Below are 16,486 nucleotides of genomic sequence, written 5' to 3'. Positions count from 1 at the left end.
TCTTGACCAACGCCTCAACCTTGGGACGGGCTATTCTAGGTCTACGTTGGTGTGTGTGTGTGTTTGAAAAAAAGAAAAATAAGGCTAGCATAGGCACTGTTTGTAGGTATGAACGAATATAAAACGAAATTTCAAGTTCCTCTTAACACTAAAAGCGACACTAAGAAAGCTAAAATAAATACACCCTTGGAACCAGAATCTACAAATCAGCAACGTCAGCAAACGGAGGTGGGGTGAGTGGAGGGGGCAACTGGAGATTTACCTCTGGAACAGAACACGATCACCCGAACTACCCGGTGTGCCCGAGGTGGGGGCGGGACTCACGTTTNGCTCCCCGAAGCCGATTGGGGCACCGCGGGGAGCGGTGCCTCCCTTCTTCTGGGTCGTTTCTGCAGACGGAAAACTCTCTAGTGTTTGGCAAACTTGGTGCCGGCGCGCCCGTTCCAGGTTTGCGCTTGGACTGTTTTGTTTTTGTTTTTGGCGGAACTACCCGGCAGGAAGATTGCACAAGTTGGAGGCGTTTTCAATCGGGTGTCAAAAAAAAAAAATTTTTTTTTTTTTCTTTCGGATTTCTCTGGTTCTTCACATTTCCTTTTGAAAACACNTCCTGCGAGCAGGTAAGCCCGTGCGGTGTCGCAGCCCCGGGGAAGCGGGGCGTGGGCTGCCCGGAGGATGGTTTTTTTCCTGTGGCTTCTGCTGTGCGTCCCGATCACCTTCTCCAGGCCGTCTAAGATGTCACCAACTTTCGCACGCACTTTCCTCGGAACCGGAGTCCAGCTCCCCTTGGCGGGAGAGGGGGAGTGCCAGAAACGGGACGAGAGCTCGGGCGGGGAGGTCCCCGCAATCCGTCTGGTGGCAAACGACCCAGACTCGTCCGACGGGGGCGGCGCGGCCGCCCGTCTTCCCCAGCCTTCCTCCCCCGCCGGCTGAGACGGTCGCGGAACCGTGCGTCGCGCGCTGTGGTCTCCAACAGGGGACGTGGCCTCCTAGGATGGCCTAGGACACACACCCCAGCCCCGGGAAGGCGGGGCCCCGAGGTGTCCTCCTGGAGAGAGTGGGAAGTGGGTGGCAGTGTGGTGGNCAAGCCGTTGCTGCGCGCGCGGGTGGGGTTCCGGGGAGGGGACGGGAGGGAGGCGGACGTCCAGTGGGTGTGTAGCCCCCCCCCACCCCCCAGTAGCCTCTTCTACCTTCCCGCACTCTTGGTATCACTTGCTGCGTCAGGTAAGGTAACTCGTGTCCCCTTTGGGCCCTGGGTCCGAGGCTCTGGTGGTCCAAGGCCACTTATAAACCCAACAAAGCGCGGATTGTAGGCTGTGCAACTTTTAGGAGGCACGCTGTTACAAGAGAATTCTTTGACCCCAAGCCCGGGATTACGAAAGGGACTGTTTCAGGGTTGTTCCAAGGGAAGGAGAAAACGTGCCGGATCTTCAAGGGCCTGGGGGCACGTTGAAAAGGAGAGTCCCAGGACTGACTTGGGGCGATCAGCTCCGCTTTCTGGGCCGTCCCGGAGGGAGTCTCCTCCTTACCAGCGTCCAGGCCCCCTGGGTCACTGGGACCGCGGCGGGTCAGTTCCCCGTGCCGCGCCCGGGAGGGTCGGCGCACCGCTTGCTGCGGCCGGAATGCGCCGAGATCGGGAAGCCTCGATGGCCCGCGCGCCCTGGCCGAGGCGGGGGCTCGCGGCCTCCGNGGGCCGCGGCAGCAGCCGCATCCCCTGGGTTGTAACTTGCACGGGCCTCGGGCAGCGCCGCTCCGGGCCGCCGCTGGTGGGTGTGTGGGGGGGTGGGGGCGCAGTGCGGGGCGCGCTGCGGCGCAGGGGAGAGCTGGAGGGGTGCGAAACTCGCGGGTGCCTCGCCGGCCACCGCAGGACCCGGCGGCCAGGGCCAAGGTTTCCGCGGAGTCATTCCCCGCTCCCTCCATCCGAGTTTATGGGACCAATGAGACGGCTCTTTAACCCTCCTTTGGGTGTTTACCTAAAATTTATTGCTCCTGTAAACAGTATTAATCACCGTAGTACTAACCTTTCCTTGGAGCGTTTCCGAGAATGAATGGCAGTTCTTGGCACTGGGCGTTTTTTTGCACTGTGTTTCAAGCAGAGAGGCCGATTCTTGGCCCATTCGCTTCCCTGTCCACTATCTCTAGCGTTCCTGGGTTTGCGTTTCTGGATTATCCTGTAATCACGGACGCTTTCTGCCCAAGGACCAATACCGCATTTCCATCATCCTTGCTAATTGTTGAATGTCTTTTGTATTCTTACATGGTCTAATTGCCAAATTGTTTTAAAACTAAAACATTAGCTTTATCTTTAAGGTCACCCCACCCCCTCTCACTCCCAAGTTTATTGCCACACACTCAGGGCTTCTATTCCATATGACAGCCAGACACGTTCTGAATAAAGAGTTGCCCAATGCAGGGTTGAAAGTATTGGTTTCAGTGAGAAAGATCTGGCTAAACTTTGCAAAATATAATGAGGAGGGAACAGAGACCCAAAGCAGTGGTAACGATAAATTACAATTGTAGAGGGCTCACAGCTTCTAAGCCAATATCCCGTTAATTCATTTCCTTTCTCACCCAGCTCTGTGTGGAAGGTGGCCTCTCTTACGTCCTGTAGATGTGGAAGGGGACGATGCACACCGAGGCACACTGTTAGTGAGGAAACTTGTACTCTGTCTCCTGACAACCAGTTATAAGTCACTGCAGCATTTAGTGATTTAGAAGGAGGAGGTATCTTTTTGCCCTATGCTGCTCAACTTGAGTTCCCTGCCTCTTCCTGGCAACAAGTGGCAGTCAGTGGCTTTCACTGTTCGAATGGCCTTCTGTGATTCTCTCCCTTTCCCATTTTTTGCTTGTCCTCTGATCCTCTTTCTGCTCTTTGTAGCACATAAGGGATTTTGATGATCAGGAAGAGAAAATTTGAGAAATTCTCTTAGAGTGGCAACATAAAATAAAAATTAGGATTAAAAAATATTGGGAGAGGTCTTTGGCAAGTGAAGTGAAGACCCTTGGCCAAGACCAGTTATGAAAGAGGGCGTTAGAAATATCTCTCAAAACAATAGTTGTTTTTCAGTAAAGAGAATTTTTGTTGGATAAACCTGATTTTCCATAATAAAATTTTATAAGCATTCTTCTGAACCAAGCTTCAAGTTCTTGAATATAATAAAATATACTTAAGAATTCAGCAAGTCTTTTACAGGTATGTTCCCTTTGAAAGGAACTTAATCATATAATAATCCCTAAAGTCTTAACAGTAGTAGAGCAATATAAAAAAAAAGTTTCTTATACTGACAATTTGGCAGACTGTGCCCAATCCACAGAGTCCTCTTACAGGAGAAAAAATTGTTCCTAAAGCTTTAGCAGTCCACCAGTTTTCTTCTACCTCAAACTTTTAAACACTTAAAACATTTTTGTTCTACGGTAATTTTGACTTCTTTACTGTTAGAACACATCCTTTTCCTGAGCTTGATCCCACACCCTGGGATCATGACCTGAGCCCAAATCAAGAGTCGGTCACTCAACTGACTGAGCCCAGGTGCCCCTCTAATTATTGACATTTAAAAAAACCTTTCATTTATTTATTTTGAGAGAGAGGGAGAGAATGAGAGTCAGGGAGAGGCAGAGGGAGAGAAAATCCTAAGCAGTTTCCGCAGTGTCAGTGCAGAGCCTGATGTGGGGCGTGACCTCATGAACCCATGAAATCATGACCTGAGCTGAAATCAAGAGTCAGAAACTTAATCGACCTAGCCACCCAGGCACCCCTAATTTTTGACTTTTTAAAGAAGAATGTTGTTCTGTGGAGTAGAATCTTTAATTTTTTAAGTTCTGAAGATGATTCTAATTAGTTACTAAAGATTAGAATTATTTTGAGTGATAGCTATATTCAGCAGAATGCATATAATGTATCTTCTAGAATAAAATCTGTGTCAGTGGATATAATGTATATAATGTATAACTATCCAGATTTATATTGAATTCAGACCAATTTTGAGATCAGACCTATATGTCCAACTGCCTTTTTGTTATCTTCACTTACATAACTTAGAGGCACCTTAAACTTGGCAAGTTCAAACCGCATTCATTATTTCTTCCGCCAGTGGCTTATCTGCTCCCCAGCTCCGTGCATGACTCACCCTCTATTCAGTTTTCTAAACCAAAACTGGGCAGTCATTTTGCACCATAGTATTCTGCACCTCTCATATCCAGTCAGTTCCCAAAGGCTACTGATCTTCTGTATTTGATATGTAAATACCTCACATATCTACCCTTTTCTTTCCCTGTACCCTTGTTTGGACCAGTCATTTCTGCCTGTAATATTATATTAGAAAGAAGAGTAAATATCTATATGCTCTTTCTCTACATTTTTTTTTTTGAGGGAGAGAGAGAGTGTGTGTGAAGAGGGGCAGAGGGAGAGGGACAAGAGAGAACATCTTAAGCAGGCTCCACGCTCAGAACCCTGAGATCATGACCTGAGCCAAAAATCATGAGTAGATGCTAAACTGACAAGCCATCTAGGTGCCCCTTCTAGGCATTTATCATTTTACAACATTTGCTTTCTCTCTCTCTCTTTCTCCCCCTCTCTCTGTATGTATGTGTAGAGATAGAGAACTGTATATAGATAGGTAGGTATATGCTGTCTTGTTTGATTTTAAGTTGATGTTATTATCACATGTCACTGGTAAAGATTTCATCAGGTGTCTCTTATAATCAAAGATACTTGCATAATGATAAAACTATTAACCAATATTAAAGAACTTTAATATTGATTCTGTAATATTGTCTGATATATAGCCCCAGTTCATATTTTTCACATCATCTCCAAAATGTTTATTTTTTAAATTCTGAGTCCAGTCAAAGTGTACACTTGAGTGTCATGGTTCTTTCCTCTTCTTTAACCTGCAAAGTTCTCCCTCCCTCAGGTGTTTTTGTTTTTCACAACATTGGTAAGTTTGAGCAGTCTAGATAATTTATTTTAAAATTTTTAAGTGCTTATTTGTTTTTGAGAGGAGGGAGGAAGGGAAAGAAGGAGAGTCAGAGAGAGAGGGAGACATCGAATCTGAAACAGGTCCAGGCTCTGAGCTGTCAGCACAGAGCCCGACGTGGGGCTCAAACTCACAGACCTCAAGATCATGATCTGAGCCGAAGTCAGGTGTTTAACTGACTGAGCCACCCAGGTACCCTTAGATAATTTATTTTAAACACTATCCACAGTTTATATTTGTTTACAGTAAGCTTCATGTTAAACATTTTGGCAAGGATACTATATAGATGATGTGGTATATTTTCCGTCGTATCACATGATGCCCCATTATTGGTCATGCATGTGAAGTTTGATCACTTGGTTAAACTTAGGATTTCCCCCCCCTCAAAATTCTATCATGAAAAAATTTCAAAAATACAGAGTAATTGAAAGAAACTTTCATTCAACGCCTATGTGCCTGTGTTCTAGGTTCTTCGATGAACAGTTGCTGTATTCTGCCATTGTCTTCATGGCTCCTCACTCCTCATTCTGGTCCACCTGCAAACCAGAATGACCTTCTCAGAAGGCAAATCTGATCATGTTCATGCCCCGCTTAAAGCCCTCTACTGGACCTCCCTTCCTCTCTAGAGAAAGATCAAAACCTTCACCTGGTCTCCAAGGCCCTGTCCCTGGTCCTGTCTACCTACTTTACCTAGTTCACCAGATCTCTCTCCTCTTGGCTGTTTTCTTTCCAAAGACACCGGCTCAGCTTCTTGAATTCTGCATGATTCTTCCTACCACTTCACGTGGAAGGCTTTTATCTTTTTCTCTTCCTTCATCTTTTTTTTTTTTCTAATTAAATTCTTCTCCTCCTTGAAGACTTGGAACAAATCTCACTTCTTTAAGAAAACCTTCTCTAATTGTCCAAGGCAGGTCAGTCCTCTGCTGTATGCTCGTATTACTTTATACTTTTCGTTTGTACTTTTGCAACATATCAGTATTATAATGAAATAATTCATTATATCATTAACAGCTTAGTGTCTATAAACTTCATAATGGCAGAGGCTAGGTCTTTTTTTTAGTCATATCCCCATTGCCAAGATCAGTGCCTTGCACATGGAAGGTGCTGAATAAATATTAGCTGAATGAATGGTTAGTATATATAGCTATATACGACTGTGTATATAAATATACAAATATATGAAAAAATATAAATATACAATAAACTATGAAAGAAAAAAAATAAATGGTAGGATTCAGAAAAAAAAAAGAAAAAAATATATATACGCACTTTTTCCCACATCAACACATTCCCTTTTCTCTTTTTTAGGTATTGATGTTGAGCTGGACCATTATAGAAAACTGGAAGTCTTAAAAAGAGGATTTAATACAGTCTTTGGATTAAATTGAAACTCAGCAAAGATGGCCAAGTATGGAGAGCATGAGGCCAGGCCTGATGATGGGCAGAATGAATTCAGTGACATCATTAAGTCCAGATCTGGTAGGTAATGGAAGTTTAAGAAAATGATGGATTATTATAAATAAATCACTTAGAAGACATAGGTTTTTTGGCTTGTTTTTGCATTGTTCTTGTGAGACAAACTTCTTTTGAGCAACACAGTTCTGATAAATGACTATTGTAATGTAAAAAGTAATCTACCATCTCTGAGTATCCTGTCTTAATTGCCTACTCAGTTTGTTCTTATTGTATGTTTACGGGCACTGTTTGGTGAAATTCCTACTGTCAGTTGAATGCTTTTTCTTATGAGACCACCCTTCTCCACACAGACATACAGCTAAGTAGTTTGTTCTTGTTGGTCTGTTTTATGAAGTTGAGTGGATTACGTGCTTAAAATATGAAGTAGCACGATTTCTGGTAAGGTGATCTTTGAGTCTTGCTTCCCTTACCCATGTTCTTTTGGTGGCCGGGGTTAGGCCAGCAGATATATCTACCTTTGCTTTCGTTTTTGAAGCTTTTTATGAGTCTCCTGAAGGTACAGTTTTCACATGGGTAACCTGAGACAGATTGATGGTTTTCATGTGACCATTTAGATGGGGACCTAAGGATTCCACTCCCTTCCTCAGTCTTTTACTATAACTGAATGCTTTTAGATTCTGGCTGTACAAATGAATCGACTGGGGAGGTTTTAAAAAATGCAGATGCATTGGCTCTCCTCCAGACCCGTTGAATAAGAAAATCTCTGCATTTTAAAAAATCTTCAAGTACGATTCTGAGACGGGCTCTAAGGGCAGATATTTTTGAGCAGACAGAGCCTTTCTGAGCTTTGAAAATTACACTGAACTCCACCCTGGGTGTGAACACTATACTTAAGTAACTTTGAGAGTTACTTTGAGGTATAAAATTACTTCCAGTGTCACTTGAAAAACAAAAAAAGGAACCTAACCCCTGTTTTTGCTCTCTGAACCATCTTTATGATATATTAGGATCCTGTTTCTTAATTATTTGAAATTGCAAAAATATGTACTGAAAATAGTCCATAAATTAATAGAGACGTGCATTTAAGATATACATTTCCCTCCATGATATTGGTGTCAGTTAATTGGTGAAAGCTTTGGTTGTTACGGTCTTGGCTCTAAATATGTAGTTACTGTTGTGTAACTTTAAGGATCTTTTGGAGGTACAGCTTAATATCCTGTGTTAAAGTACCCTTTTAGGATATTTTATTCCTCTAAATTTCTTTTTGTTTAAGTGTTCTTATAGTAGAAAGTACTATGTAGATAAAAGGGATTATTAATATCTTCTTAAGAGCACAGAATATAAATCCGGATATATGTAAATGTAACAAAGAGGAAAAGAAAAGACACAACGTATCCATGCTTGTCATGTTCTGTAAGTTGTGAGGAGATATGTTCTTAGTTTTCTGAGTCAATGTCCATTACAGTAACCTTTGATATTGATAACTAGCCATGTCCATAGAGAAGTAATTATATAAGCTTAAAAATATTGACTCTGTGTGATGAATACACATAACTTCTAATCTCTTTTTTAAATTAAATGTTATCATTTAAAAAGACTGACAGCTTTCTTACATTATTGGGGGACACTTGGGCAGAAATACTCGCATTTTTTCCATGTGCTTACCATTGGCTCAGTAACTATTTTTAGAGTTTTCCCCTAGGGAATACACAGACATGTACACGCAAGAATTTGATCACAGCATTTTTATAATAGAAAAACATTGGACACACCATAGAAACAGTATTGAGGATTGGTTAAGTTGTAGTTTCCCAAAGTATTTGTGAAGGAGTACAAGTTCTGATGTCATGGGTCAATAACTTTAGGAAATAAGTAGTTAACCTACTCTGTTCCTTTAGTGTTGGGCATTAGAACAGATCATGGAGAATCTCAGTGGAGCTAATTAAAATAGGGTATATACATAAGGTAGAACGTCGTACATTTACAAAAATGTTATGGATGTGTATAAAATACATTCTTGATATCAAGTAAAAAATATGTGCAATATGAAGTCCTATATGTGGGAAATATTTATTTCAAGAAGGTTTAGGAGAACATACGCTAAAATATGAATAGTGTTCATCTTTGCCCTGTGGCATTATCATTTTCTCCTTTTTGCTCATATGTGTTTTCTAAAGTTCTTTAATGGGCCTGTATTACTTAGTTCTTAACATTTTTAAAAACTCTCAAATTGCTTAGAGTGTTTTAATGCCATGGCTATGACTGTTACTTTCGTGGCACCTACTTCAAAACACATTGAAAAGTTAGCTGTTGCATTGCTGAGATATGAATCACATTCTTTTGGCTGGATTATGTTGCAAAAGCCCGTAGATAAATTTGGATTTGAATGGGGCTGTATTAGTCCCAGTCTTGCTTTCTGGAAGGCACTTTTTTGATTCTTTTAAGGTAAATATTAGTATACGATGGTCAGGTCTCATAGTACTCTAAAATTTACATATTGCAAAGGGATTTTTAGTTCATGTTAAGTCAAAGGAATCATCTACATATAATGTATATTTTGAAAGATCCTCCTTGGATTGTTCTATTCTGAATTTGTGGCCTTTTCAGTATCTTAAAGGAAAATATGTACTGAAAATAATCTGTAAATTAACAGAGATACACATTTAAGGTACACATTTATCTCCATGGGAATTTTATTTTTTGGGGAATAAAAATAGGGAATTTTCTTATAGGAAAATTTTAGTACTAATTTGTTTTTCTAAATTTCTTCCTTTTGGGGGACTGGATATGGGGGAAGGGTAGAGATTGGATAGGAAGAAACTGATATTGGGAGTATATTAATAATTTAATCTTGGGGTTTATAAAGATTCTTTTCTTTCTTCCCCAAATCCTTGAGTTTGGACAGTGTAAAAGCCTGGCATAATAGAAATATTTATGTGTTTATTAGGATTATTAATTTTTTTTTTAATTTTAGAGAGAGCAAGCAAGCAGGGGAGCAAAGAGAGGGGTAGAGGGAGAAAGAGAGAGGGAGAGAATATCTTAACCAGGTTCTACAATCAACATGGAGCCCGACGTGGGGCTCAATCCCAGAACTCTCGAATCATGACCTGAGCCAAAGTCAAGAGTCAGATACTCAACCTACTGAGCCACCCAGGCGCCCCATTTCCCTATATGTTCTTATTGCTGTCTGGCATTTTTCTTGTTTTGTGTGTTTGTTAATGTCCTTCCCACTAGAATTTAATTCCACAAGAGCAGGGACTGGTACATCCCTGGCATCCAGCCTAGGGCCCAGCTCTTAGTAGGTGAGCAATGAATGTGTATTCAGTGAGAAAGGCTACAGAGCTAGACAGTGCCAGAGCTGGGATTAGAATGCAGGTGCTCTGACTCCACAAACTCAGTGTTTGACCTCTGCATATTGCTGAGCCTCCTAATGTACAAGGTAGTTTATTTCACTGCTGCTAGATGATTCTTCGTTTGTCCCTGAACTTATTGCTCATTAATTTTGCACAATATTAATTCAGTTTATACATCCCTCTGTCTCTTCCCTCCTATTCACCACAGCTGGGGCCCTGGGCTACGAGATAGAGCTTCTCTTGGCCCTCTGGCATCACAGCCCTGGCAAGGGAGGGCCAATTGGGAGGTAGAATTTGCTGCTCCCAGACTTGTCTTGCCCAGTCTTCCTCTGTTCTAGTCTCTGTCATTTGTTTGTAAGGGTGAGCAAAGGGGAAGAGGGCAGAGGACACGCTGTCCTCTGGGTGGGAGGCAGAGAAATTGATAATTTGTTTCTGACGTGAATTCCCTTTTCTTTTTTCCTTCGACTGTTGCTCAAGTCTTTTCACTGGCTGGTGAAAAAAGGTAGTGGATTTCAGATGCACTGCGATTTGGCACAGCCGAAGTCCTGGTCTGATGCCCAGATGGATATCTCTAGGATTGAAAGAGTTGGTAGAGGTGGGGGAAGGGGAAGGGAAGAAAAGAGAGAGGCCAGTGAAATAAAAATAAAATGAATTATTTAATAAGGAATATTATACCTGGTTACATTTATAGCAAGCCTGCTAAAAATATGCTATGTTTGCAATAAAGTAAACTTGCTGAACGAGATTCAGTTTTATGAAAATTGTGAGGAAGATTACCTTATTTGTTTATCTTTCAGTGACCTTTCTTTAGGAAGGACACTGGTTATGTTGCATTTAGGGAATCCTTGATCTACTTCTTTCATTTAAGGAAATATCTGAGAGGGGATTTTCTAAATAGCTTGAAGGACTATGAAAAATTATTCTTTTCTTTCCCCCCCTGAAGCTTTACTTGGCTGGAATAACTATGCTTTGGAGAGAGGTCTTTGAGCAGGTTTGTTTTTTTCCATGAGCCCTGGGGATTTGCGGTGAGGGACGGTAACCCTGATGGAAATTCAACTCTGACTGAGGAGAGCAGCTATTCTTGTCATGCGTATAAAAATATTCTCCATGTTGTCACCTCATTATGCTGAAGTAGTGCATTCGTAGAAGACTCTTCTGTATGAATGTGATTCTCATGACCTGTTACTGTGGTTGTCGAAGCTCTGTAGGTGACCCGTTCCCGAACGGAAAACGTGAATTGCCGAGAATGTTCCAAGCAATGGAAGCACATTAATTATATGGACAGGATGGAAAACTCAATTTTATTGAACCTTACTTGAGGCCAGAAGTTTGAACCAGAGGCTGATAGGATGATTTTCTGGGAACAAGAGAACACAAAACAGTATTGCTGCGGTTGTAAATATTAGTTAAAATTTAATTGTGAAAGGATACTCAGGTGGTTTCAGATGTATTGGCTAGATTGTTTTCCCTTAAGCTTTGTGTGGAGGCAGAGGTAGTTACTATATTACTATTTTTAATTTTTTGTATGCCTTAACTGTTTAATAATAAATATACTCAATTTAGTATTGGAAACGTGTGTCATTGTGAGTTTCTTTAATATACATTCTTGAAATGATGGCTCGTGGACTGAGAAAACTAAGCCGAGTCTAGCCCTTTCACTTTTGCTTCCTCTGCACCTGGATTTCCACATGTCAAATATAGAAGGCAGGTGATTTTCATCTTCCATGTTGCCTTTGCGCTGGGGCCTTGGAACAACCGCGTACCTGAGGTTTACCTAAGTCCTGCAGGTCTTCTCTATCAGCAGCTTGTACTCCTGGTCTGGTTAATAAGGGGAGTTTTTTGTGTGTGCTCATGTGGCAGCTGTGATTGAGGTCTGGGGTGGTACAGTCTCACATTGATTTTGAGAACTCTGTTTCTTTAAAAAAAATCAGTTCTATCATAGCCATTGAGCTCAAAGTGTAAAGCAGAAGACTAATATTTCATAGGTGAGTATTTTCAAATGAACTTTTCTTTTGATGGGGGGGCTGACTGGTTAGTTATTATGATTTCTGTCCAGTTTAGTAATTTTAGCATTTAATTATGTAACAAAAATCTTTTTTCAAAGAGCAGAGAAAGCACATAATAACATTTCTTATGTAGCAGAGAGGCACATTTAAAAATTGACTTTGTCTCCACAGTGGTACAGCTTTGAAATAAATGCATCCACTCTAGTTTAAAAAGTATTATCTGTTTAGATATTCTTTTTTAATTCCACAGTTTTAATATTTGAGAATATCTTCCATTTCACTTTCTAGTTAAGGTTTTGGTATGTGATATATGTGTATATGAATACTGGAGGGTGGGTGGGGATAGCATTTTGAGGTTGATACTCACTGATGGGTTCTCACAGGCTATGTGTGAATCATGTTACTTAATGTTAATTCAGTAATTACATAGATGGATATATATACTTTTATTTTGAAAGTTAGATTTTGGGCTCATCCTGTGTGGTACTCTATTTTTAGAAGGAGAGGGAGAGAAAGAGAGAGAGAGGGAGAGAGAGAGAATCTTAAGCAGGCTCCACACTCAGCATGGAAGCTGACTCAGAGCTTGATCCCATGATCCTGGGATCAGGATCTAAGCCAAAACCAAGAGTCACATGCTCAACCACCTGAGCCACCCAGGTACCCCCATCCCATATGGTATTCTTTTTTAAAAAAAATTTAAAAAAAAAAATGTTTTATTTATTTTTTTAGAGAGAGAGAGAGACAGCATGAGCAGGGGAGGGTCTGAGAGAGAGGGAGATACAGTATCCAAAGATAGGCTCCAGAGCGGCTCTGAGCTGTCAGCACAGAGACATGGGGCTCAAACCCATGAACCGTGAGATCATGATCTGAGCCGAAGCCGGATGCTTAACTGACTGAGCCACCCAGGCGCTCCCTCCCCCCACCCCCACCCCGTGGTATTCTGCACATCAGAACCGCCTTCTGGATTCTGATTCAGTTATGCGGGGCGGGGTCTGGGCATCTGGAGTTTTAGCAATCCCCATTGATGAATGGAGAAGGAAGGCAGATTGGAGACTTTTGGAACTAAAGTGAAAATGGTCTGTGCATTTCAGAGGAGCGAGGAGAACTGTAGTCAAATATTGAAGATTCTATTTATAAATACTTCCCTTTGATGATGTAAAAAAGGTAATGGATTCTTGGTATTGGACATTTTTTTTCTTTTGCCTTGTATTTTGAAGTTTGGGTTATCTTGAGCAAAGGTAAAACAATGGAGAGTGGGTCAGGAGAGTGATGAAATTTGGTGCATTTCTTATTGTGGCCCATTAAACCAGAAGATCATACCAAAATATTCAGCAGCAAAATGCTTCTTCATTGAGCTCCTTGGTCTTCAACTCATTGTAGTTAACCTCTTCTGGCTGTAAGCCTAATGTCATATCCTGAAGTCTTACATGGAGTCCTGTGATCCACTGTAAAAACTTATTGTATATATTTTCTAAGAAATTATTTCTAAGACATGTATGTGTTTGACTCATGGTGGGGAAGAAATTCCCATGTCTAATCCTATATGCCCGTTTTCCTTTTTAGTTAAGTTATAATTTATTCATACAGTGGAATAATTTGCAGTAAAAAATCACCGGCATTTTCTTTATTGATATGGGGTAATTTCTGAGATGTGATATAAAGTATAAAACATAAACATTTGCTAGTTTACTTATCCTCTTTAAGGTTGGACACAATATTACACACGTATTTGCCTCCTTGTTTTATTTTTTAAATTTATTTTTTAAACTCTATTTTTGAGAGAGAGAGAGTGAGTGAGAGAAGGAGGCAGAGAGAGAGAGAGAATCTCAAGCAGGCTCTGTACTATCATCACAGAGCCCAGCACAGGGCTCAAACCAATGAACCATGAGATCATGACTACAGCCAAAATCAAGAGTTGAACACTTAACTGACTGAGCCACCCAGGCACCCCTGTTTCTGTAATTTTAAATAGATGGCATCTAGTACTTACAGTTAATGTAATTGGACTTCCTTTTGAAAGTAATTTGCCTATCATTTTTTTACAATGAGTGCATTTGAAAAAATGAATAATTGTTTTTATGTCAAAATGAATTAGAAGTTAAGTGACTTTTGGACCAATTAGGAGTTAAGTGGCTTTTGGGCCACTATAGCAAGTTCCTTGAGGATCTATAAATATACCCCAGAGGTCTCTAGATGTCCTTGTATTCATTTAACTAAACCAAGCCAAACCCAAACTCCCACTGTCCTCTAGACCTTGAGTTATGTCTTTGAGCTCTAATCTATAACCTCTTTGAAGATATAGGAAGGAATTTTCATTTCTTCATTGATTGAAAAAGCTCCAGAGTGGTTCAAAATACATAATTTCTCTTAACATATGTCACTGTGTGGAATTTGAGATCATGTATCAGTATTTAAGGGGGACTGTTGCTGAGACATTTTTAAGATTGAGGTTTTAAAAAAAGGAACTCCTGGTAAGGCCTAAACAGGATGGTAATTTTTTTTTTAATTTTTAATGTTTTATTTATTTCAGAGAGAGAGAGAGAAAGAGAGAGAGAGAGACAGTGTGAGCAGGGGAGGGTCAGAGAGAGAGGGAGATACAGAATCTGAAACAGGCTCCAGGCCCTGAGCTAGCAGTCAGCACAGAGCCCGACACGGGCCTCGAACCCACGAGCTGTGAGATCATGACCTGACCCAAAGTTGGATACTTAACCGACTGAGCCACCCAGGTGCCCCCAGGATGGTAATTTCTATTTGAATAGAGACTTTTGTGTAGAGGTTGGCCATGTGGGAGGTATGGGGAAGTTTTAACGAACTACTTAGGAAGGAGCCTTTTCAGAGTTATTTGCAACAGACCACAAAAATAAAACCAACAGAATCTCCTCCCAAATAGACTTAAAAACAAAATTTGGTTCTAAGTTGTAAATGATCCATTTTTCAATTGTTATATTGCCAGTTTTAAGGTATATCGTCTTTTTAAAACAGATATAATTGACATAGCATTATATTAGTTTCAAATGTAGTATGGTTTTTGTTTGTATATATTTTGAAATGATCACCACAATAAGTGTAGTTAACATCCATTACCATACATAGTTACAAATTTCATTTCTTGAGATGAGAACTTTTAAGATTTACTCTTTAAACAACTGTTGAATATATACAGTATTATTTAACTATAGTCATGGTACTGTATATTACATCCCCATGATTTATTTATTTTATAATTGGAAATTTGTACCTTTTGACCACCTTCATCTATTTCACCCATCCCCTACCCCGTCTCCAGCAACTACCAATCGATTCCCTGTATCTTTGAGCTGGGTGTTGGTGTTGGTGATGGTGTTTTAGATTCCACATATAAGAGGAGTTATATAGGGGTGCCTGGGTGGCTCAGTTGTTTAAGCATCTGACTTTGGCTCAGGTCATGATCTCACCGCTTGTAGGTTTGATCTCCATGTCAGGCTCTTGGCTGACAGCTCAGAGCCTGGAGCCTGCTTCCAATTCTGTGTCTCCCTCTCTCACTGCCCCTCCACCACTCGCACTCTATCTCACTCAAAAATGAATAAATGTTAAAAAATTAAAAAAAGAGGGATTGTATGGTATTTATCTTTTTCTGTCGGACTTATTTCACTTAGCATAATGCCCTTTGTGAACGTCCATCCATGTTGTTGCAAATGGAAGGATTTCTTTCTTTTTTATGGTTGAATAATAATTTATTGTATTGATACATCACTTTTTTTTTTTTTTAATCCATTCATCCATTGAAGGACATTCAGATTGTTCCCGTGTCTTGGCTATTGTAGATAATGCTGCAATGAACACAGAGCTGCATATATCTTTTTAAGTTAGTGTTTTTGTTTTCTTTGGATAAATACAGAGAAGTGAAATTGCTAGATCTTATGGTAGTTCTAATTTTAGTTCAATTTTTTGAGAAACCTCTGTATTATTTTCCATAGTGGCTGCACCAATTTCCATTCCTTCCAATAGTACACCAGAACTTTCTTTCTTCACTTTCTTGCCAATATACTTTTTTGTCATCTTTTTTTAAATGTTTATTTATTTCAGAGAGAGAGTTGGGGAGGGGCAGAGAGAGAGAGAGAGAGCAAATCCCAAGCAGGCTCTGTGCTGACAGTGGGGGATGAGGGAGAGCCCGATGCGGGGCTCAAACCCATGAACCGTGAAAGCATGACCCTAGTTAAAATCAAGAATTGGATGCCCAACCAAGTGAGCCATCCAGGTGCCCCATTTTTCTTGTCTTTTTGATAGTAACTATTCTAAGAGATATTAGGTGATATCTCCTTATGGTTTTGATTTGCATTTCCCCAATGATTAATGATAGTAAGCATCTTTTTATCTATGTGTTGGCCATTTTTATGTCATCTTTTGAAAAATATTCAGATCCTCTGCCCATTTTTAAATCAGATTTTTTTTCTATTGAATTGTATTCGTTCTTTAGATATTTTGGATATTAACCTGTTGGAGGAGAGCACTGAGAGGATGTGACCACTAGCTGGCCTGCAAGCTGGACCTGGGTGATCGGAGGCTCCTCATCCCCTCCCATGCCCTTGGAATGTACATTGTGCCCAATGTTGCTGCCCTAGGAACTACTTCTGCTCTTTCTTTGGACATTCCTGGCCACCCAGGCACCCCTGCATGTATGTTTAAGTGGAACATTTAGGGATGTCTTCCACCATCTTATGTTTCTAGCAGCTCTGCCCTACTCCTCCCCCCCCCCCCC

The 16,486-nt window shown here is 40.9% G+C and overlaps 1 protein-coding gene across 1 annotated transcript in view; it reads left to right on the top strand.

The window, feature by feature from the left end:
- The window catches only part of UTRN (utrophin), a 563,065-nt gene that overhangs the window by 52,001 nt on the left and 494,578 nt on the right, over positions 1 to 16,486 (top strand). The window contains exon 3 of the mRNA XM_077776104.1: positions 6,282 to 6,452. Within this exon, the coding sequence (XP_077632230.1) occupies positions 6,374 to 6,452 (79 nt within the window). The 5' untranslated portion in view covers positions 6,282 to 6,373. The remainder of the gene's footprint in view (positions 1 to 6,281; positions 6,453 to 16,486) is intronic.

This window comes from Crocuta crocuta, unplaced genomic scaffold, assembly GCF_008692635.1.
Source record: "Crocuta crocuta isolate KB4526 unplaced genomic scaffold, BGI_CrCroc_1.0 scaffold25, whole genome shotgun sequence".
Classification (NCBI taxonomy): Eukaryota; Metazoa; Chordata; class Mammalia; order Carnivora; family Hyaenidae; genus Crocuta; species Crocuta crocuta.
This window is presented reverse-complemented; position numbering and strand designations above follow the sequence as displayed.